The sequence below is a fragment of the Contarinia nasturtii genome, unplaced genomic scaffold, assembly GCF_009176525.2.
Source record: "Contarinia nasturtii isolate CC-2019 unplaced genomic scaffold, AAFC_CNas_1.1 Cnas_scaffold_3756, whole genome shotgun sequence".
In the NCBI taxonomy this organism is placed as follows: Eukaryota; Metazoa; Arthropoda; class Insecta; order Diptera; family Cecidomyiidae; genus Contarinia; species Contarinia nasturtii.
This window is the reverse complement of record NW_022201053.1, coordinates 1-22,544: the sequence shown is the minus strand read 5'-3', so window position 1 is coordinate 22,544 and position 22,544 is coordinate 1. Positions and strand designations below refer to the sequence as shown.

The following is a 22,544-nucleotide window of genomic DNA, read 5'->3' as shown; positions in this document are numbered from 1 at the left end:
AGCAATTTCAAAATGTCAGTATGCGTTTATTTGCACAAATAAGATGTTGAATTTGTAAATGTGTTGAGGTTGATCGATTTTTCACGAATCCATGCTGAATTATGGTTGATGTTTCCAATGACAAATGTGTCGATTTTGCCATAAACTACCATTTCGAATAGTTTTGTAATCGTTGGTGATAATATATTATCACAACTGGCCGGTAATTCGATGCATTCCTTTTTTACCAGATTTAAGTATTGGTACTATTCTAGAATTTTTCATTGAAGCCGGAACACATCCTTGATTCAATGACTTACAGAATAGCACGGTCAACGGTTTTGTCAATGAGTGCGCTCAAAAATCTAAAGAAATCACAAAAACTGTGTATAACATATGGGAGATAAAGTATGATATCGTTCAAAAAAAAAAAAAAATTCACAAAAAAAAAACATTCTCAAAGTTTGAAGGGATTTTAACGAAAGTTAATGGTATCATACAAAATTTTTGAGCCAAAATCGAATGAAAAATTCACAGAATTCAAATATAAATTCACATTTTTTGTATTGTTCTATTTAAAATCCATTTATTTGTCTATTTGCTTTTTTTTTTGTTTTCGACAAATTGATGTAGACTACTTGATTTTGCTTATGTAGTCTACCATAGGTTTTCGACATGTCAAAAATGTCGAAAATTCGACAGAGTTTTCGACATAACATCCCTGGTAGTAATTGACTCTCATATAGTTGACGTTTGAGTGTAATCAAACAATTGTTGGTATTCTTTCGTATGAAGTTGAGAGAATAGTATAAGATGATGTTTTTGATGCTGGCTAGAGAATGTGCATGAATTTTAAAATAAAAATATATTTATAATTATAAAATAATAATTTAATCCCTTGGGACTAACTATTAATCCTTTTATATTTAAAAATCCCATAGTGCTAAAAATTAATACTTGCGATATAAGTGTGTGTGGTTTACTTCCTTCTGACAATGGTTCGCATCCACGGCACTTTGAAACACAATGAGCAGTGAGCACACCTTTGTTGTTCGAAATTCATCCACTTTGACCATACATTTATTTCATAAATCTATTGAATATATCGAGAAGAGAGTATGTTATTCAGCGCTTATGGCTGAGTAATGTCTGAATAAAAACATACTCTCCTCTCGATATTTTCAATAGAAATAAATAAATAACCTTTTGCTTCTGAGTCGGCAGCAATGAAATTTTCACCCACAAATACGAATGTTTCTTTGCCATCGATCAACCAGTCTGCCAACTCATCGAGTGTCTTATTCGTATCGATGTACTGTAGAAAATCTTGAAGTGCATATTCGTACTGCGTGTATGTTTCAAACTTCTAATTGAAATGCCGTAAAATATGATCGACATATCTATCAATGTTGTCTGAATGTTGACCTGGTTCTCATTAAAAGATTCTCGGTGAATACGCATTTTTTCGTCGATGTTGAAATTCAACTTTTTGCGCCATTTATTTCGCTTGCGATAGCCGATCATGTGATTATATTGACCCGATGTCAATCGAACGAGTTTTTCGCGGCGATTTTCCTTGTTCGGATCATTGTAATTGGTCACACAAACACCGCCAATCACCAGCCGAAGACCTGGATCGGGACCATACACTTGTTGCGCTTTCAATAACTTTTCTTGAGTCTCCCGCATGATTTCATTTTCATCTTTGACAACAATGAATTTTGTGTGTTCTTTCGATGGCATCAATGTCAAAGTATTTTACGGATTTTAATTCCTTATACTGCTTTGGTGTTCCATCACGTCTAATGAGCAGTGGGTGTGGACATTCGATCGCTTTCAGCATGAAATAAAGACCTTGCTTATCGATGCGAATGTTGTGATGATGTCTTTTAAACGTTGAAAATGGAAAAACGGTGAAATTCCTGTAATCACGGAGCTCTGTTCTTTCAACTCGCCGCAATGCCGCCTCTCTATTTCGTTGGTGATCACAAATGTACCTATTGTATGATTGACGAGGAAATCAATAGAAATTGCATTGTTTAGGGATCTCTAATACAGGGTTCCTTCACGGAACGAAGAAAATAAAAACGCAGAAACACTAAAATGCAGAAAAATAAAAGCAGAAAAAATAACACAGAAAAAAAATCGCAGAAGAAAAAACGCAGAAAAAATAAACGCAGAAATCAAAAATGCAGAAAAATAAACGCAGAAAACAAAAACGCAGAAAAATAAACGCAGAAAACCAAAAATGCAGCACAATAAACGCAGAAAAACAAAAATGCAGAAAAAACGCAGAAAAATGTAAAATAGATAGATAAACCGTGGTGGTTGACCTCAATAGCAGTGTTAAATGTTGTTACACTGAGATAAACATGTCAGTCGAGATCTCTTTTTAAATTCATAAGATTTTTAAGACAAAAATATTTTTGTTCAGTTTATCAAAAAAAGAAACCTCTGTCGAGTTGAAGAACGAATGACGGAAACAAAATTTGAAACACAAAAATTCTGATATCAATTTGGTGATGAAAATAGTTGGTAGATATTTTTTTCTGTGTATTGTGAATTAAAACGAATATACATTTATATATTTGGAACGTTGATTACACTTAAAGTAAAATGAAGAGTCTTACAGGAGTAAGACGAACTTTTCCGCACGGTGGAAGATGCGTATTTTATTAAGCTAGTTCAAAATCATATTTGTTCGATTTTTAAAGCCTCTCAAGCGGCGTTAAGTTCGAGGCCAAAAAATATGTTCAAACTTTAGCATCGAAATATTCTTTAATTTAATAGCAGAAGTACTCGTAAAAGATTTTTCACACTTTCATGATGAACTCATTTGTATGACATTTGAAAGTATCCTATTTTCTAACAAAACATTATAAAACCTATGCTACCTTAATGACGTGAAACTTTGCACAGGTTATTTTCTACACAAAAAAATAACATTCTGAAAGTTTGAAGAAACAATCAAAATTAAGAGTACCTCCTAAGACTCTTTATTTTACTTTAAGTGTAATCAACGTTCTAAATATATATTCATTTTAATTCACAATACACAGAAAAAATATCTACCAACTATTTTCGTCACCAAATTGATATCAGAATTTTTGTGTTTCAAAGAAGCGATTACTGCCTAAAATGATAAAAAAATAAAATTAACGTATAGTTGGCACTACATTCTATGTAATAAGCGTATACTTTCCACTTAGTCCGTTGCAACCGAAAACAAGTTTGCATAGAATGCAGCGCCAGCTATATGTGAATTTTATTTTTTATCGTTTTAGGCAATAAATCTATGGTTTTCTTATGGCTTCTTTTGTTTTCGTCTTTCGTTCTTCATGTCGACAGAGGTTTCTTTTTTTGATAGACTGAACAAAAATATTTTTGTCTTAAAAATCTTAGGAATTTAAAATGAGATCTCGACTGACATGTCCATCTCAGTGTAACAACATTTAACACTGCTATTGAGGTCAACCATCACGGTTTATCTATCTATTTTACATTTTTCTGCGTTTTTTCTGCATTTTTGGTTTTCTGCGTTTATTTTGCTGCATTTTTGGTTTTCTGCGTTTATTTTTCTGCGTTTTTGTTTTCTGCGTTTATTTTTCTGCATTTTTGATTTCTGCGTTTATTTTTTCTGCGTTTTTTTTTCTGCGATTTTTTTTCTGTGTTATTTTTTCTGCGTTTATTTTTCTGCGTTTTAGTGTTTCTGCGTTTTTACTTTCTTCGTTCCGTGAAGCTACCCTAATACAGTAGCTTTTTTATATGGAATCTGTCACACTAACGCCCTCACTCTATCTTTTGGCGAACTAAACAGAATAAAGTTTAATATAAAAGTAAAGTCTCCATCAGGATATTTTATACAGCCGGTGTCAAGATCAATAAAACTGTTAATAGAATCTGCCATTTTTACGCAATTTTGCGATGTGATTGCGAGATTAAGAATATAAATAAAATAAATGAACGGAATAAACGAACTTAACAGAACAGAATAATTCGCACGAGTGTCCCAAGTCAGTATAATACTCTTTTCGAAGAGTGTACACGCTCTTCTCACACTCTTCGTATAGTTTTATTCGACTCCCTTCTCACATTCTTCTCACACTCTTCTCACACTTTTGCATAAAACACGTATATTGAGTGAGAACTGCTGTCACTGCATTCCAGTGGAAGTAATGTTTGTATTTTGATATTTGAACGTTTATAGCATTCGTCAGCTGTGTCAAAATACAACAGAACGACAATTGCTGTTGCAACAGCTAATTCATTTTTTTTTTGTATACGTTCATTTTTTTCAAAATGTCAAAAATTAACAAAATCAAAAATTATCCATCAGTGGAAAAATTTATTATAAAGAAAAAAAAGAAAATTTTTTAGAGAAAAAAATTGAAGCTCAGTTAAAAACAATATACGTGTTTTATGCAAAAGTGTGAGAAGAGTGTGAGAAGGGAGTCGAATAAAACTATACGAAGAGTGTGAGAAGAGCGTGTACACTCTTCGAAAAGAGTATTATACTGACTTGGGGTATGACAAGTATGTAAGAGAACAATAACATTACGTTTTGTATCTATCTGTCAAATGTCACACTCACACTTATGAGTTTACGTATGGAGATTTTAACAAAATAATTTCTACAAGATCTACACACTCTACACCCGAGGCTTTTTAAGTTAAATTAAAACGCATATAAATTTATGTTTTTTTAGAAATTATCTAATGCTAATTGTGCTAACTTCACTTTCAAAACAAAAAAATGAAACAATTTATTAAATTATTTTTCAACAATTTTTGGAATAACATATGCGCTCATTCTCAAACTTGTGAAATAATATCCCATTCTATATATAGATGGCACTGTCTATACGAAGTTCGGCAAACAAAGCATTACGCTTATTGAGCGCATTACACCTCTTATTGTTTAACGAATGAAACACAAATGATTGTGTGCATGTGCAACCGATAGATTTGAAACAATGTAAAAATATTACCGGCTTACCGTTGCAAATGTAGAAATATTGGTACGTATTTGAACAAATTGCCTCCCGTCATCATCGTACAAAAATATGCTCGACCATCAAGAGATGAGATGCGACGTGCCGTCTTTGCTCTCAGTCTCTCATATATTCTTCTTCACTTCATATGTTCGCTGGTACCGTTGATGCCGTTGTATTTTACGCGTAAGTGAAACAGCAGCGGCAATAGCGGTAACGGCAGCACATACGAAGCGAAAGGGGAATATGTATCGTGCATCCGTTTCGTATGCGTTATCCGTACGAGTTCAGCATTACTCAGCTCTCAGTCATATGCTGAGCAGCAGCAAATAATGATACTCTGAATTAGATACGGATCTGGTACGCGCTTTGATTTCTTTTTGAATAGATATTCCATGGTATCGTTGATCTCTTGCTTGGTCGCATTTTGGTGCTCAAAAAACTTCCGAAGACGAGAATATGCGTGATAGCAAACGTTATTCTTGAAATTTGTGTAGTACGTATATGGTGCGCAGTTGAATACATTTCCAATGTTCTCAATTTTTGGAGCTCTCATGAAATATTAACGACACAAACGGTGAATCATTCTGGACACCTTGTATCCAGAGTTCATTACGGCATCTTCATCGTCGCTATCAAAATTTTGCGTTCCTCAGAAATAGTCATCGAAGAAGTTCTTATCTACGAATTTACTGAAGTAATCTTCGATTTCACCGTATCGATTGCCATCACAACACTCTTGAAAAAATGTGAAAATTATGTAATGAGCACTGCGTGCACCCAAAATGAAACATCGCGTCATTTCAAGCTGATAAAATCACGAAATTTATCTGTTTTCATTGGTCGATTGTGTTTCAAGCCTTTTTTTGCACTTTTCTTTATGGTTTGATTTTCACGAATTTTTTTCCTCTTTACTGGCTTTGGATATTTATAGTCTAGAATCTGTTGATTCAGCAATATATTATTTTTGATGAATTCTTAAGTTCCCTGTATTTTAAAAACGGGCCTCTAAAAGTTCATCAAAATATAAAATCACCGATTCATATGACCGAGAACGGGTTCGATTCAAACAAACTAACAATGCGTTCATTTCACTCTTGCATAAATATAATTTCACAATTCTTCGATGCAAACGAATCAAAAATTTTATTGAAAATCATTCATCAACAAAGCAAGAATATTCTCACGTGTGTTCTCAATGTTTGTTTCGGTTGTTCACGATTCTGATGGATTTTGAAAACTCAGCAAAATGTTCGCCATGTTATGCTTCACAAAAAAAAAAAAATCAGTGAGCTCAAAAGCGGTTATGACATGGAATATGTGCTGATATCAATGCAAACTGATCCCAACTTTTATTGAGAACCATGCGCTAATCACCCTTTCTTGACTTTGTTTTCACTAGCTATGAAACATTGTTTGTAATCTATAGACAATGACAGGCGTTTGAAGTTTCATATAATGTACAATATGAAACAGTGTTCCACCAGAATGATTATTCAAACAATTAATACAATTTAATTGTTTTACAAAACTACTGTATTTTATATTAAAAAATAAATACAAAAAATCTTTCTTATTTCATTTTAATCCATTTGGATTTTTTATTAAATTAATCCGAAAGGATTATATTTTAATCCCATCAAAATTACAGTGTATATTGCGTTTTTCGTTATCATGCAAGTATGAACATAAACAGACATACAGATCTTCTTTTGAAATCGAAGCTTTGAACTACCAAATTAGTTTTTAAAGCAAGTGACACATACACATATATTCAGTGATATACATATAAATCAACACCATTGCGTACAAACAACATTAACAACAATAAATTAAATTTAAGTTCATATTTTGAGAAATTCATGTAATTTGCAAGTCATCAACCGGCTAAGCCTATGAAGAGACAAAATGCGAATTCCCCTCATCTGTGCCATCTTGTATTCCATAGTTGAACTCAATTTAGTTACAATGAATTGAATCGAAAAAGAGAAAAAAAACAACAACAGTAACATGGCTACATAGATCTGTTGACCAGTGAGATACGTATAGCAATGGAATGAAAGAATGAAGAAAGCGTATATGTGTATGTATGCATCAGCACGCATAGATGTACAGCTCTGTGTGGCCGTGCTATTGTTGTTGTTTTTTCACTTTTTCATTTCAATGCTACAGAATTAAATTCAGTTTTTGCATCTAATTCACACTAAAATCAGATGGCGCTCATTAGCGAGATTCGCAAAAAAAAGTCTCCAATCTCATACAAATATACACCGGCTGCAAGTCATATAATAATGACAATTCAATGATACAATTATTGATTTTTCATTATATAACAAAATTCCATATATAAATTCTCTTGAATACATTTTGAAGCTTAATAATACAGTCGAACCTCTATTCTTTGAAAACAAAATTTGTTTGCCAAAAAACTCGATTTTTGTCTTGAAACGCTTGAAAATAAACAACACTTATAATCTATTTACATTTCAGTATGATATATTTGTGAAAAGTGTGAATTCATAAATTTTCAAGCGTTCATTTTGACATAAAATCCCAATTTTCCCTTTTATCAATTTTTTCATTGATCGAAGCTACCTCGGTATTTCGAAAACCTTAATTTTTCGAAAGGATTTCGGTCCCTTATAATTTGAAAAATTGAGGTTCAACTGTATATATAATATCAAACAATAAAGCAACATGAATAATTCGACCGAATGTTTAACATAGCACAACAACAAACTAATTTTTTTGCTATCTTGATGTCTTTTAAGACCGTTAAACAACACAATGTTTCGGACTTGAATGGATGCTTTTTGGTGTATTCACAGTGTAGTAGGAATAATTTGCATTTTCTTTTGATTAAACTGCATTGTGTTGGAATTTTTTTTATTATTGTTGATGAAAATGTTTTTAGAATATGTTGATTTTAAGTTTCGTTCGTGGTTGTTTTTTTTCTGTTGTTTATAGTGCAAGTTTCGTTAACACATACACTCAATGTTGATGTATTCCGTTTGTGTGACGCTTTAACATTTCCTGTTGGCGTTTGTTTTATTCATTGCTAAACTATAACTTCTGTTATCAACAAAATATTGTCTGCATTATTGATAATTTGTGCGTGTATAGTTTTTTTCAATTCAATTTTAAGGTTTGGAATCGATTTTTTTATTTTTCAAAATAAGTTGTTTTTGTTGCGTTTATTAGAATTTGAATGAAACAAATTTTTGAATGAAGAGAATAGAAAAAATAAAAAATAACATACCAATTACAAAAAAAAAAATACTGCAAAATCAAATAAGATACCAAATGGAAAGTCCTCTACAGTCTACATATATATTTTTTATAGACATCAATTAAAGGAATACGATCCATAGTATTTTCGGGACGAAGAGAACCTGTTCTATCGTAAAAATCCGATCTTTCGATTTCATCTACAAATAAGTGAAAACATCTAACAAAACAAAGAAGTTGCGAAGAAGAAGAAGAGGGAGTTAAATCAAAAAAGACCACACATTAATAACCTGATGATAATCATACACTATCGACAAACCATACAAACTATTATAGTTCGTTATCATAAAATATACAAAAACAGAATGTGTGCAAACTATTTTTCACTGAGCAAATGCCAACAGAATTTCATTTTATTTTACACGAAGAACAAAAAAACTAATTCTTAGAAAATATATATATGATCATATAAAAACATTGAAGACAGAATCAAATCATCAGTCATAAAATATGTAATTAATAAGGGAAAATTCACTTAGACACAAAATCATCTATAGCTGTCAATTTGAATGCGTGGAAATAAAGATGAAGGGCGAAGAGATGCATTAAAAAAATATGAAGACTGAAGAGTGAATATCTTCTTTTATCTCTTTTTTTTCATGTACGCATTCCAAAAATACTGTTGACATAACTTAAGCCAGAAAAGGATAGCTGTTATATAAAAAAAAACAAGCGATAGAAAATAAAAGAATACTAAAGAATCTATTCAATTTGATGAAAATAAAGAGTATACTAAATACAATTTACTATTTACTTATTATACAGCATAGATTGAAACATCAAATACAAGAGTTTTACTATTTAGTGCATTCGAGTTTTGCACACACTTCGTTTAGAAAGAGCAATAATTCATGGACCGCTGCATTAAATATCGGATACGCGCAAAATATTCCGGATATTTATCTATGCACAGTATATGCACTAGCTTAGATTGAAGCGATGATCTAAAAATTTAAAGCATAATGAAATTCAACAATTTTGTCCAACTCTTGTTGTCTTTTTATGCGCCAATTCTTTATTCTTTGAAGAGGCGATAAACTGCTTCCTATTGGAATTATATGTTAGAATACCCATACGGATACTACATTCAATTGTGATGAAATACTTACAGATAATATATTGAACCAGCTGACCAGTTACTTCAATGTATTGTCTGAATACTTACCACAAAAGTTAAACGATAAATGATATAAATTTATAAAAAAAAAATAATAATACCAAAACAAACAGTTAAAAGGGAATCAGCAACGATTCAGTTAAGAAGATATAGAATAATTTAAGTTTGGACACATTGTGGAAGGAAAATAAAACCCACAAGCAAAGAAGCTGAAGAATTGAGACAATTTGCGATGAAAATTAATTGTGAAACGGAAATCCATCAATATATATATATATTGGAGCTGCGAAAGCAAATTGCATTGTACTCATGTGATGATATTAATTGAAAACCAAAAATTACACAATAAATTAAAAAAAAAATGTAAATAATCTATAGTTTATTTGAATCTTTATTGGATAATTGGATTCATTCCAATTTCATTTTTCGTATTTTTTTTTTTTTTGTATTTTTGTAATAATCAATTTGGAAATCTTCTTTTTTCTAGAAAAAATAATTATTATTATTAATAATAATTTATAAATGTTATTAGGAAATGATAACGTATGATGAAAATCTATTGTAATCTTATTACAATGATCACAGTATAGAAAAATAATAATGATTTGATGTATGTTGGCCAACAAATGTAAAACTGAATGTAATGTTAATGGAAATTCTTTAGTGTCTGAAACTGCCACTTCCACCACCACCACTTCCGAATCGGCCTCCAAAACTGTAAAGCGAAAAGAATAGTTAATACAAAAATGGAAAGTTGATATCGATTATATCAAACATACCGGCGGCCACCACCACCCATACTTTCTCGTTCGCGTTCTTTTCGTTCTTGCATTGCATCAAAACGTGTTTTCATTTCACGTAATGCATCTGGCACATCTTGTTCAGCTTCTTCCAAAATATTGATCAGTTCACCAGCGCTACCTTAGAGGCGAATCACAAAAGAAATGAATAGAAATAATCAACAAATAATCGAAACATATAATGAAAATAAATTTGTAAAAGAAAGTGAATTCATTTGAAAATCTCATAGTACATAATACAATTAATATTTGAATAATGGAACAGAATAGAAAAAGAATGAATAATAAATAATAGAAAAGCAATTTTAATTGAATTGCTAGCACTACCCCAATCTGATCTTGTCACATACGAAATACTTTTTCCAGTTCTACCTGCTCGTCCTGTGCGCCCTACACGCTGCAATTAAATTCAATATTTAAAATCTAATGGATCAAAATGGGATCGATATTCATATAAATTCGTTAAACTTACGTGAACATATTCTTCGATGTTTCGCGGAAAGTCATAATTTATAACATAGCTGAGATCTTGAATATCAATGCCACGAGATGCCACGTCAGTGGCTATCAATATCTTGACCTATGAATAAAGTTGAAATCGGTTGAAAACCTTCAATTAAACATAATACATTGTCACAAAGACTAAAATGGAGACAAATACATACCACACCATCTTTGATATCGAGTAGAGCTTGTTCACGATCGGATTGATCACGATTGCCATGAATACATGCGCAACAAATTCCTTCCATACTGAATTCGCTAGATAAATCATCAGCTCTGGCCTTTTTACCACAAAAAATTATTGCTTTTTCTTCGGGATCCATTTGATTTTTTACGAAATTCATCACCTCACGATATTTGTTATCTTCATCAATAATCTTAATAACTTGTGTAACTGAGTGTACTGCGGCCAAATCCAATGATCCAACACATACTTGAATCGGATTCGACATATATCGTTGAGCCAAACGACGCACCCCGCTTGGCCACGTTGCGCTCGTCATTACAGTAACTCGATCTGGACGAATGTTCAACAATACCTTTCGAATTTGCTGCATGATAGAGTGAGAATAGTCAGCATTTTTTTTAAATATATATAAAAAAATGTATAAACCAAAATGGAAAATCTAAAATTATGTCATTTTAATCTCACGCACCGGCTCGAACCCCTATCAAGAAAAAAAAACAACAAAGTCTTCAAAATAGATAAAAAGCGATTTGTGATGCGAATATAACTTTACTTACCATATCCAGCATTCTATCAGCTAAATTGCATAAAAAATCATAACATTTATTCATTAACATTCGTTTGAAATGCAGCAATATTATTTCAAGCAAAGATAAAGATTTAATTAATTTCCCGAGACCAGACGTCACGTGTCTACGCTCATATGTACGTTCTTATACACTACTTATGGCCAATATACTGAGGCGTACGGTGTGTGGGAGCGTAAATAAGTATATCGTATACAGGTATTATGCATAAGAGCGTACATCTGATCTGGTAAGCTCATTTTAGAGAGTAACATCTATTCTCGGGTTATTTTAATGTTAAAATAATGAAATTACCTTCATCAAGAATTAAAAATGTAATTGTACACACATCAATTACTTTTGCTTCAACCAAATCATTCAATCGGCCAGGAGTTGCTGAAAACAATATAACATATGATAAGTATCATACACTAACAATAAATTAATTTGACATCATACCAATGATTATTTCCACACCAGTCTGAATATTGTTTATCTGTGCCTTTCGATCGCCACCTCCATACACACATACACTAAAATAGTACATTTCTCCAATGTATTAGTCATGTGAAGAGAATAAATGAAATAACCGACAAACTTACGCTTTCATGCCGCGGAATGAGTATTTTGCAACTTCTTTTTCAATTTGAAGAGCCAACTCGCGTGTCGGTGCAAGCACTAACACGTTAGGTCCATTTCTTTCAGATCTTGGAATTGATTGATATTCCGTATGAATCATCGCAGGAAGCAAGAATGCCAATGTTTTTCCTATTTTCAAATGATGTTTATAAAAACATTTTCTCTGGATATGTGTTTTTTGCGAACTTTCAATTACCTGTTCCAGTTTGTGCTATTCCAATCAAATCTTCGCCTTTCAGTAGAACCGGCCAAGCTTGTGACTGAATCGGTGATGGCTTTTCGAAGCCTTGATTTGCGATTTGTTCTGTCAAAAAAAGAGGTCCCGGCAAAACTTTATGTTATTCCAACTACTTAGCGATAAATTAATGAATATCTCTACTGTTTTTTTATAACTAGTAGTAAATCAGTTTTCAATTTATATTCAAAATATTTACCCATTAAATCGGGATATTTCTGGAAACAGTGTTCAAACTTGGTGACCGGATTGGGTATCGGTTCATTATTGTCATTTGATTGATTTTCATCAAGGAATAGACGGCTAACTGTTATATTGTTGTTTTGCTGTCGAATTGCGTCAACTTGTTCAGATGTCATATTTCTAACATCTGCATGCTCTTCGTAGAAATTCTTTTGTAATGGAGGCAGTGAGGCCCACCGTTTTTTATTTTCTATTTCCTAATAATAATAATAATAATTTTTATAATTCCTTTCCCTAATTTCTGAATGCAAAGTATATACTAAAGAGAAAAAACTTACGCTTTCGCGTGCAGCTGCTTGCCAGTCAATCGTTTCCATTTGGATCGTGGAATTAGTATCTTGTTTTTGCCAAGATGCACCCGAATCAGGTTGTAGTTCATGTGCCCAGGAGGTTTGTTGTTGATGTGAGCCATGACATGCATTCGAATCACCAACCAAACCATTGATATTTTCAATCGCATTAGCTACATCGCTGCGGCTACCTAAGGGGAGAATCACAAAAGAAAAGAATCGAATTAATTTAAAATATTCGGAAAAAAATCGGAAACATATAATGAAAAAATTGCAAAGCAATAACCACAACAACATTAATGTTCACCAATTGCTTTAAATTGAGATTTGGTAGTTGTAATCGTCGATTTCTCTGTGTGTTTGTGGTCAAACTATATAGATTCTTTCATTCTAATGGTTTCTCAATCATCTATCACTCACTCACTGATCCACACACACACTCTCTTTTTATTTCACATAGATTCAGTTTTCATCATCGTCATTTGACAATCTCATACGTAATACATATATAACAATTAATGTATGAATGTGAATGACCATAATCGAAACTAATCGAAAAATAATTGTAAAATTAAAATAAGTTGCTTACCACCCGACACAGTTACTGTTGCTTTTCCGTTGTAATTTGTATTTTTATCGATGTTGACCTTAACCTTAAATTTATCTTGAACTTCATTGATTGTAGTTCCACGACGTCCAATAACCATACCTAAGGTAATTATCAAAAATTTACATTGTAGCTTTGAAGTTTTTTCTTTGGAAAATTTTGAAGAATATAACTAAAATTACATATGATTTAAAAGTTAAGCAATAATCATACCGACTTTATCTGGATAAATTTCGAGCGTGTCTTTATGTTGTTGCTCATTTGAACGAGATTCAAAGCTTCGTGTGTTATCGTTCCGCTGTTCATAACCACGTAAATTGCTGCCACGAGATTCATAGCGATTTGAACTGACCAAATCCAATATAAAGCGTTTTGCCTCATGTGATTCACGCATTCCACCTTTAATGGTAACTGTCACATTTCCATCACGATTAGTTTCTTTGTCTGCCATTTTTAATATATCACAAATGGAAATGTTTAACAAAAAAATGTATTAGAAAATTAAAAATAAATTATAGTTTTGCATTATGTTACTAGACCAGGCCCAACTCACCAATATTCAATCTGACGCCATATTTTGATTGAATTTCATTGATTTTTGAACCACCACGGCCAATGATGATGCCGACACTTGATTTATTGACAGTGAATAACGTTTGTTCCTCTTGACCATCACAGTCCATATAATTGTTGATCGATTGCCTCTGATGGTCAAAACTGCGATTTGAACTTCGACATTTTTCATGTCTGGAATTTGGTTGTACCGATTCCGATAATGGACCATTCCATTCATCGTCATCATCGTCATATTGTTGTCGAACGACACGTTTTGTTGTAATCTGTGGTAATGTTGGTTCGTCTTCCCAATCGCTCATTGTAACATTCAATAAATCTCTTATATCTATAATAGCAGATTTTCTATTAAAAATAAACTAAAACCCATTTGTTTTTATTAGAGATGGTCACTGATAGAATGTATGTTTTTACTCTTTCTTGATCTTGGGTTGTAATTGTTTATTGTATTAATTGAGTTTTACAATTTTGATTAAGATATAGTAGTTTTCTTTGCTACAAATACAATCCAGAAACAAAAAGAATTTAAAAAAACCTATTTAAATATTTTCTAATTCGAATTTTATGTAGATGACAATTGTGCTAAATATGCTTACTTATTCACAAAATATATGGAAAACACGTGGGCAAAATATTCGTCTGTGCCAATTTTGCATATACTACCAGGAATTTTATAATAGCTGCAGAATATCAATTTAACTGTTTTGTTTATGACTTGCAATACGAAACGCACACAAAAACATTTGTACCGGTACCGAGCAAAATTCAATGTTGTCACATGCATATGTCAATTAGAAAATCTACTACAATAATACAATAGTGTTTGTAATGTATGATATTGAATATTTAAGTAGAAAGAATTAATTGGTAGCCATGTTACACACTTTCAGTTTAAAAAAATTGTTTTGGGATTTTTTTTTTCCAAAAAAGTCAACAGTTTACAACATAAATTGAATGAACCGGTTCAGGAAAAATGGTACATGTATGCGCTTTGCGGCATTATAGGTCGAGCATCTGCTACGCACTTTGCTGTATACTAGAGTATACTTTCTTCGTGTGGATAAACATCGATTGAATGGCCACCATCTTTGTTTATTAGGAGCGACCATTTTCAGTGTGGATTCGTCGTAGATACTATTCGTTTTCATTTCAACAAAGCGAAACGAAATATTTTACATAAAAATCATACATAAAACATCCATACAAAATCAATTTGTTGCATTTGAACTGTAAGTAAATTCGTGCTCTTTTTAGAAGCTTGAAAAACTTTTCCTTGAATTTGCTATACGAAATTTTGGCGAAATTCCATCGACACACCGAATATACGGCAAAAAAATTTCATGGAAAATTTAAAGGAAATGGTTTTTTGGGACGAAAAAAATGCGATATTCATTTTTTTAAGAGAGAATGGAGAGCTCATTGATATAATGCGCATTTACAAAAGAACATGGTTTAACCAATAATTGCTATTGTAAACCATTTTTTTTGCATTTGTCCCATCGTATTTTGAGAAAAATTAGACATACCAACCAACCAACAAAAAAAAACATTTTTGCCCTTTTATACCTTCTATGGAAAAACCAACCAATACCATATATACGCACACACACACATATATACTCATATACGCTAACAAAAATGCAACCCATAACACACAATCAAAAAGAAAAAGCGAACATTAAACAATGTCTGAAGCCTGGCAAAATACAGACGGTCAGCAAGTGAACCGTGGCTACAATGGTGGCAATCCAACATTCGGAAGCCGCAATTTTAACAACAGCAACTTCAACAGAGGACCACGCCGTGACAATGCCATGAACGGAGGTGGCTACCAAGGTATTAGACTTAAAAAATATTTATATATATATATACACTATATATACTATATATAGTATATACTAACTATACACATATATATATATATATATATATATCGGTCTCGTATTTTCTCAGACAGCAGAACGATATATGTATATATTACATAGAATTTTGATGTACTTATTGATATTATATTGGCGATATATGATGCATTCATCAGAAAGAAATACTGTACTAAAATATTTCATTCAATGTGCTTATAATCATTTCTCATCATCAATCTTGTTGTCATGTTTTTTTTTTATCTTAATTGTCTAATGTTATAGGACAACGTCCAAGCTACGCCAATGGAAATGGGTATGGTAGCCAGCAACAACGTAGTTTCGGGCAGAATGGTGCCGGGCGACAACAATTCTATGGTGGTGAGCGCCAACCGAGAATGAATTTTAACAACGGTGCTGCACCAAGAGCCTATAACAACTTCGATCCAAATAGTGCATCGAGTAAAATGGACATTGATTCGAAGAAAGTCGGTATGGTCATTGGCCGTGGTGGAGGTAAAATCCGTGAAATTCAAGACAATTTCAACGTGCATGTCAAGATTGGTAGGTTTTTCTTTCTCAAAAACTAGTTAAGAATAGCTTTTTTGTTATCTAACCCTAACCAAAATTTCAATTCAAATACGTCATTGTTTCAGATCGTGATCCAGGATTGAATGGATTGACTGGCGTTACGATTCGCGGGGAAGAAGGATCAATTGAACAGGCCAAACAGTTCATACAAGAACTCATAGCCGTCAAGTAGTTGGACAATTGAATGAGAATAAAGGGAGAGATAATGATTTACTCGACATTTCATTACTAACACACACTTTTGACGTTTAATATTATATTCATTTTTTCGCTATTTTATGTCATACAAATTATTGAGAAAAAAACAAAAACAACAAACACATTAATCGATATTTGCAAGTAAAGGGAAATAGAATGTAGCACCGGAGCATGAATTTTGAATAGTATGATCGGTAAACAAAAAAAAAAACAAAAAAATGAAACAATGGAAAATGAAAAATGGAAAACTAAAAATTAATAATGTGAAAAACAAACAAAAATTAAATAATCATTATAATAAATATTGGCGAATATATGAATCATAAAAGAAAACAAGAAAAATCCAAGAAACACATTGCGCGCTATTTAATTTACTCCCTTTATAAAATTTGTTTTGTTATGTGATTGCTTATAGCTGATCATATGATTTTCAACAGAAAAAAGACTTGTTTACCATTTTTGTCTCTGTTTTATTTTTCTTCAAAAATACAATTCAACTGCATTTCAAAAACTAAAAGAAACAACTAGAATTAGTACTTTTTGATAGATTTAACTGCCAATGATGCGGCCTCATCTAAATTTGTAGCCGAGATGATGGGCAAACCGGAATTTTCCAGAATTAGCTTTGCTTCTTTGGCATTTGTTCCTGCCAATCGTACAATCATCGGTACCTGTGGATTGATTTCTTTAAATGCTCTTACTATGCCGCTGGCAATTGTGGTACAGTTCACCTATGATCAATCAATGATTATACTTTTTTTTACTTCCACAAACTTTACAGCACTATTTATTTGGAATATGTATCTATTGAACTTACAATACCACCAAACACATTGACTAAAATTGCCTTTACATTTTGGTCAGCCAATAGAATTTCGAATGCTTTTAAAACTTGATCTTCTTTCACATTACCGCCGACATCTATAAGAAATATATGAATATTAATTAGCTGAATAATCCCGGATAATAAATAAACGTGAACATATTTCCGCAATAATTTTTAAATCAAAAGAAACTGCACATATATAAAACTTGCCCAAGAAATTTGCCGGTGTGCTACCTAAGTGGAGAACCACAAATGAAATGAATACAATTAATTTAAAATAAGCGACAAATAATCGAAAAAAATCAATAAGAATTAATTAATTATAGAAAGGCAATTTTTAATGCCCCGGTGTGCTACCATTCAATTTTATAATGTCCATTGTGGCCATTGCCAATCCAGCACCATTAACCAGACATCCAATATTTCCATCCATTGCTACATAATTTAAATTGTATTTTGATGCTTCTACTTCTTTGGGATCGATTTCGCTTACATCTTCCATATCGAAAATTCTTCCATGTCGAAACCGTGCATTATCATCAAAGTCCAACTTTGCATCCACACTGATCACATGACCATTATCAGTTTCAACAAATGGATTAATTTCAATTTGTACAGTGTCTAATTTTAAGAATAATTTCCATAATTTTTGAATCTCTTCAGATGCTTTTTCGACAAGATCACCCTTGAATTCTAAGAAACGTGCAATCTGTTGACATTTTTCATTGCTAAGGCCAACTGTTATATCGATCGCCACCTTGAGAATTTTTTCTGGAGTCTCTTCCGCGACAGTTTCAATGTCCATACCTCCGGCTGGTGATGCAATTACTATTGGGCCATGACTATCACGATCCATCACAATGCATATGTATGTCTCTCGAATTATATTGATGCTTTTAGCAACCATCACCTTCTTCACAACAATTCCTTCGGGTGGCGTCTATTTAAAAAAAAAAGCGACACACTTCATTTTGATTGCTTTGATTGCATTACCTTGCTTCTTACATGAAAAAACATTGACAATTGTTGTATAAAATTGGTCGTAGCCAGAAAATATTTAAAAACATTTGACGAAGTAAAAAAAAAACTATGATTTTCCATCAAAATGGGCAACTTTAGATGGATTTGGTTCAAGTAATATAATCTTCCGTAATCTTCTATATTTTTAATTCGATTTACCTGTTTTGTAATGAGTTTATTTCCAACCATTTTCTCGACAAATCGTAAGACTTCGTTGGATCTAAAAATGTTTTAAAATTCTTTTATTTTCATCTTCATCCTTATATCAATCTTACATACTTTGTAGTTATGTGAACGCCACCCCTAAAACCTGTGTTATGTTTCCATGTGCCCTTACCTAATGGGAGAATCACAAAAGAAAAGAACGAATAATCAAAAAATTATTCGTGAATAGTAGAAAAGCAATTTTTAAGTTAATTGCTCATGATCCTTACCACGTCCACCAGCCAATATTTGTGCCTTTACTACGTATTCTGGTACCTCTGTAAGGATTAAATGTTTTTAGTTAGTTCTGTAAGGATAGGACTCTTATCATTAGAATCATTCACTGTCTCTGTATTGTTACATCAAATACGTACTAAAATTGTCCAGGTTTTCTGTGTTTTTTCCTTGCGTTCCATCGAGAACACAGAATTCCTGAATGGTAACACCGCTTTCCTGAAGTAAAGCTTTGCTTTGATACTCTTGCAAATTCAAGCATCTCTTTTGATTTTGAAATACCTAACCGAGATATATTTAACCAAATATAGTGAAAGTAATTTTTAATGGAAAAAATTTCACGAAATATAACTTACATTCCGTATAAAATGTATTGATCGCGAACATTTAGTAGTCAAAAAAGCCGTCATAATTTGCTCGTCAAACTATTAAGCTACAAAGAAATCAAATTGTTTACGTTCAACAAAAGAAGAGAGACGGAAGTTTCATTCGTTTGAAATTTGAGGTTATTTTATTCACTGTCAGCGATGATACAGTTTAAATTGTCGGCGCTACTTGTACAACATTTTATTGACACTTCCTGAAGCAAAAAACTCTTCAAAGCAAAAATTGTTTAATGTCTAAATATTGATTTAGTATTATTGATGTGAACCAAGCCTTATGACATTTGACGTTCATTTCATTGGTTTTACCGAGAACACGTTTGGCGTTGTAATAACGAGAAGACGTTTTGTATCGATTTCAAAATTATTCTGCTATTCGATTGTTACCACTGAGTTCTCGTGTTTTGATACAACATTGACCATTGTGAAGTTTGCATTTAAGGTTTGCATTTCAAATATTCTATCGATTTTATTGTGCTCCAAACATTATTCGTGAACATTTTGATAATTATATTTCATATAAAAAAAATTCTTTCATTTATTATAAAAATCAGATGGCTAAAGCTCCAGCTGTTGGTATCAGTTTGGGTACAACGAATTCGTGCGTTGGTATTTTCCGGGATGGAAAGATTTCAATTATTCTCAACGACAAAGGTAACTTGAAAACACCATCCATCGTTGCATTCACCGATACTAAACGTCTAATTGGTGATGATGCAATGAGTCAAATGACAGATAATCCACTTAATACAATTTTTAACGTCAAACGTTTAATTGGACGTAAGTTTAACGACCCAGTCGTTCAAAATGACATGCAGTATTGGCCATTTATTGTTAAGTCTTTCGACTCAAAGCCAAAAGTTGAAGTTGAATACAAAGGCGAAATTAAACAATTTTTCCCAGAAGAAATTTCGGCAATGATTTTGTCCAAAATGAAGGAAACTGCTGAGTATTATTTGAAACAACCCGTAACTGATGCTGTCATAAGCGTTCCAGCTAATTTTAACGATTCACAACGTCAAGCAACTAAAGATGCTGGTACCATTTCTGGTTTGAACGTTCTTCAAATTATCAATGAGCCGACAGCCGCCGCCATGGCTTATGTAAATGGTTTGGACAAGAAAGACGTCGGAAAACTTAACGTTTTGATCATTGACTTTGGTAAGAACGTTAGATATTTTCTTTGAACATTTTTTACTTTTTAAATTTTTTTCTTTCAAGGTGGTGGAAAAATCGATGTTAGTATAGTGGAAATCGTTATGGAAGAGAAATCAATTTCTGTACTATTTACTGCTGGAAACACACATTTAGGCGGAAAGGATATCGATGATTGTTTGATAAAATATATCACGGAGAAATATGAAGTCGATTTTAATCAAGACAAAAAGGTCTGTCTACGCAAAACCATTGAAAAAGCAAAAGAAAATTGTCCAAAAAACTCAACAGACTATGTCAACATTTCTTTCGGATTTAATGGTAAAAATTACATGGATAAAATTTGCCAAACTGATTTCGAAAATATAATCAAGTCGGTCTTGTGTAAATTAACGAAACTGGTTAAAGAAGCCAAAGTTCACGCTGAAACTGAAAGCATCAACATTAACGACATCATTATGGTGGGTGGTTTAAGCCAATTTCCATTGTTTGAAAAAATCGTAAAAGAAGAATTCCTGGACAAAGAAATTCACATCATCAATGAGGAATTAGGTACCGGATATAATATATTCGTTATAAAATTCATATAAAATATTCCACTCTATTAGTGATAATTTCAATGTTGAAATACTAATAAAATGCCTTTTGTTTCTTACATAGTTTGCCAAGGCGCAAGTATCCAAGCTGCATTCTTGCAAGGTGAAACATCGATCCCTGAATATTTTCGTCCAGAAGATATTACTCCATTTCCATTGGTAGTTTTGATGTCAAAATATGACAAAAATATCAAACGTTTCGAAAAAATTCCATACCACGAAGCTAGGCGGCTTACATTCTTAAAAGAAAAATCGATTAATATTCACGTGTTCGAAGGTGAGGAACAAAGCCTGTTGGGTGAATTCAAATTGTCGGAATTTGTTCCAAATACAGTCGATGTAAATTTCGACATCGACAAGAACGGTATTTTTAAAATCACAGCTATCACACAAATAGATGGGCAATATCATAGTGCGGTCAAAGTTACCAGTGAAAAAGGTCGTTTGAGCACAGAAGACATCGTACGTATCCAAGAGAAAGTAAACAGGAAGAAGGATTTAAAAGCTGCTGAGCAATTTTTCCGATCGCATTGTTCGTTGTTGAAAAAAAATGCTAGGAACATTCTGACAGAATGTGGTAAATTCGAAGGATTGTTGAAATCGTCCAAAATAGAATCCAAAGAAACATACAAACAATATCGCACAGATCTCGAATCAAAATGCAAGACATTTATCATCAATCTATGTGATGCAGCCTCCGTTCATACTGGTGCTTCATCTCGTTCGAGCTCTGCTATGTCGATTGGACGACCACCTCTACAAGTTTCTTTTGGATCCGATGGCGAAAATGAGAATAAGTGCATCATCGTTAACGATTCAAATATAAAAGGTAATTCGTCCAAACGTTTCATGAACAAGACAAAAAAAACATCATTACTCGTACAGTGCTTGATTAAGAACACACTTATTAAGCACAGATTTGACAGACCAAAGTATCTTTCTCAAAATGCAGGTAGTGATTTGGACAAAATTTATCTTCATTTACAGCTAACTAACCTACGAAGTTCAACAAATCATCGAAAAAAGACTCATCGAAAAAATTAAGTTACCATTATCATTATTTATCCATTTGGCTCGTTGTTTACTCATTAAGAGAATTTATTACTTTTCTAAACTACTCACCTCAATGTACAATAAATAGAAATCGAATAAAACAGTTGATATCTCTTAAACAAAACAATTCTTTAGAATGTTATTGGCTTTTTATAAATTAATTTATGACAATTGTCAGATAATCTAATTCTTTTAAAGCTTCGTTATCGGAATTATACTCGAGAAGGCGCAAATTGGTAGTTAGTCATATATGACCGGTTTTTCTGAGTTACCACAATATGTTTCAAATCTGCATAAAGAATAGAAAGTTGTTCCTTTTATGAATGGGTAAGAATAATCATGAGCTCCAAACATTATTTAAAAAAATACTGATACAAGACGATGAATTAAAATAAATGAGATACTA

General features: G+C 32.4%; 4 protein-coding genes and 1 long non-coding RNA gene across 7 annotated transcripts; 3 read left to right on the top strand and 2 right to left on the bottom strand.

The window, feature by feature from the left end:
• Positions 1-7,251: 7,251 nt before the first annotated feature.
• On the top strand, positions 7,252-8,832 carry LOC116350154. Its single transcript, XR_004202000.1, has 2 exons — positions 7,252-8,115; positions 8,314-8,832. It is a non-coding gene; the product is annotated as an uncharacterized LOC116350154 (long non-coding RNA).
• Positions 8,833-9,748: 916 nt separating this feature from the next.
• LOC116350150 (probable ATP-dependent RNA helicase DDX43) lies at positions 9,749-14,751 on the bottom strand. Of its 2 annotated transcripts, none has more exons than XM_031781885.1 (17): positions 14,616-14,751; positions 14,000-14,347; positions 13,660-13,890; positions 13,429-13,548; positions 12,828-13,030; positions 12,506-12,746; positions 12,268-12,375; positions 12,035-12,200; positions 11,892-11,965; positions 11,748-11,828; positions 11,424-11,443; positions 11,336-11,347; positions 10,841-11,230; positions 10,648-10,755; positions 10,503-10,572; positions 10,155-10,296; positions 9,749-10,090 (listed from the first exon to the last, which is right to left on the bottom strand). In XM_031781885.1, the coding sequence occupies exons 2-17, from the start codon at positions 14,319-14,321 to the stop codon at positions 10,036-10,038; spliced, it is 2,343 nt and encodes a 780-aa protein (XP_031637745.1). In that variant the 5' UTR covers positions 14,322-14,347; positions 14,616-14,751; the 3' UTR covers positions 9,749-10,035. The 2 variants fall into 2 exon arrangements, with proteins under 2 accessions (XP_031637745.1, XP_031637744.1); XM_031781884.1 differs by having other exon boundaries at positions 14,000-14,378; positions 14,616-14,750.
• Positions 14,752-15,084: 333 nt separating this feature from the next.
• LOC116350153 lies at positions 15,085-16,886 on the top strand. The gene is made up of 4 exons (XM_031781890.1): positions 15,085-15,248; positions 15,686-15,855; positions 16,164-16,442; positions 16,535-16,886. The coding sequence occupies exons 2-4, from the start codon at positions 15,705-15,707 to the stop codon at positions 16,639-16,641; spliced, it is 537 nt and encodes a 178-aa protein (XP_031637750.1). The 5' UTR covers positions 15,085-15,248; positions 15,686-15,704; the 3' UTR covers positions 16,642-16,886.
• Positions 16,887-17,116: 230 nt separating this feature from the next.
• LOC116350152 (succinate--CoA ligase [GDP-forming] subunit beta, mitochondrial) lies at positions 17,117-19,499 on the bottom strand. The gene is made up of 9 exons (XM_031781889.1): positions 19,308-19,499; positions 19,092-19,233; positions 18,948-18,995; positions 18,793-18,850; positions 18,673-18,733; positions 17,851-18,433; positions 17,704-17,727; positions 17,485-17,588; positions 17,117-17,398 (listed from the first exon to the last, which is right to left on the bottom strand). The coding sequence occupies exons 1-9, from the start codon at positions 19,359-19,361 to the stop codon at positions 17,198-17,200; spliced, it is 1,275 nt and encodes a 424-aa protein (XP_031637749.1). The 5' UTR covers positions 19,362-19,499; the 3' UTR covers positions 17,117-17,197.
• Positions 19,500-19,596: 97 nt separating this feature from the next.
• On the top strand, positions 19,597-22,265 carry LOC116350151 (heat shock 70 kDa protein II-like). Of its 2 annotated transcripts, XM_031781887.1 has the most exons (5): positions 19,597-19,776; positions 19,889-20,495; positions 20,556-21,041; positions 21,150-21,914; positions 22,073-22,265. In XM_031781887.1, exons 1-5 carry the CDS (start codon positions 19,612-19,614, stop codon positions 22,078-22,080), a joined length of 2,031 nt encoding a protein of 676 aa, XP_031637747.1. In that variant the 5' UTR covers positions 19,597-19,611; the 3' UTR covers positions 22,081-22,265. The 2 variants fall into 2 exon arrangements, with proteins under 2 accessions (XP_031637747.1, XP_031637746.1); XM_031781886.1 differs by having other exon boundaries at positions 21,150-22,265.
• The last annotated feature ends 279 nt before the right edge of the window (positions 22,266-22,544 follow it).

What these genes read in the sequence shown, in the direction of transcription:
- LOC116350150 (XM_031781885.1), bottom strand. Translation starts at nt 14,321, where the DNA reads ATGAGCGATTGGGAAGACGAACCAACATTACCACAGATTACAACAAAA. An exon ending in AACAGTAACTGTGTCGGGTG is followed by an intron (nt 13,031 to 13,428) that starts GTAAGCAACTTA and finishes TTCTCCCCTTAG; the next exon opens with GTAGCCGCAGCGATGTAGCT. An exon ending in ATGGGTGGTGGTGGCCGCCG is followed by an intron (nt 10,091 to 10,154) that starts GTATGTTTGATA and finishes TTCGCTTTACAG; the next exon opens with TTTTGGAGGCCGATTCGGAA.
- LOC116350153 (XM_031781890.1), top strand. Translation starts at nt 15,705, where the DNA reads ATGTCTGAAGCCTGGCAAAATACAGACGGTCAGCAAGTGAACCGTGGC. An exon ending in GAACGGAGGTGGCTACCAAG is followed by an intron (nt 15,856 to 16,163) that starts GTATTAGACTTA and finishes CTAATGTTATAG; the next exon opens with GACAACGTCCAAGCTACGCC. An exon ending in CAACGTGCATGTCAAGATTG is followed by an intron (nt 16,443 to 16,534) that starts GTAGGTTTTTCT and finishes TCATTGTTTCAG; the next exon opens with ATCGTGATCCAGGATTGAAT.
- LOC116350152 (XM_031781889.1), bottom strand. Translation starts at nt 19,361, where the DNA reads ATGACGGCTTTTTTGACTACTAAATGTTCGCGATCAATACATTTTATA. An exon ending in AGAAAACCTGGACAATTTTA is followed by an intron (nt 18,996 to 19,091) that starts GTACGTATTTGA and finishes TAATCCTTACAG; the next exon opens with AGGTACCAGAATACGTAGTA. An exon ending in AATATTGGCTGGTGGACGTG is followed by an intron (nt 18,851 to 18,947) that starts GTAAGGATCATG and finishes TTCTCCCATTAG; the next exon opens with GTAAGGGCACATGGAAACAT.
- LOC116350151 (XM_031781886.1), top strand. Translation starts at nt 19,612, where the DNA reads ATGACATTTGACGTTCATTTCATTGGTTTTACCGAGAACACGTTTGGC. An exon ending in CGTTTTGATCATTGACTTTG is followed by an intron (nt 20,496 to 20,555) that starts GTAAGAACGTTA and finishes TTTTCTTTCAAG; the next exon opens with GTGGTGGAAAAATCGATGTT. An exon ending in CATCATCAATGAGGAATTAG is followed by an intron (nt 21,042 to 21,149) that starts GTACCGGATATA and finishes TTTCTTACATAG; the next exon opens with TTTGCCAAGGCGCAAGTATC.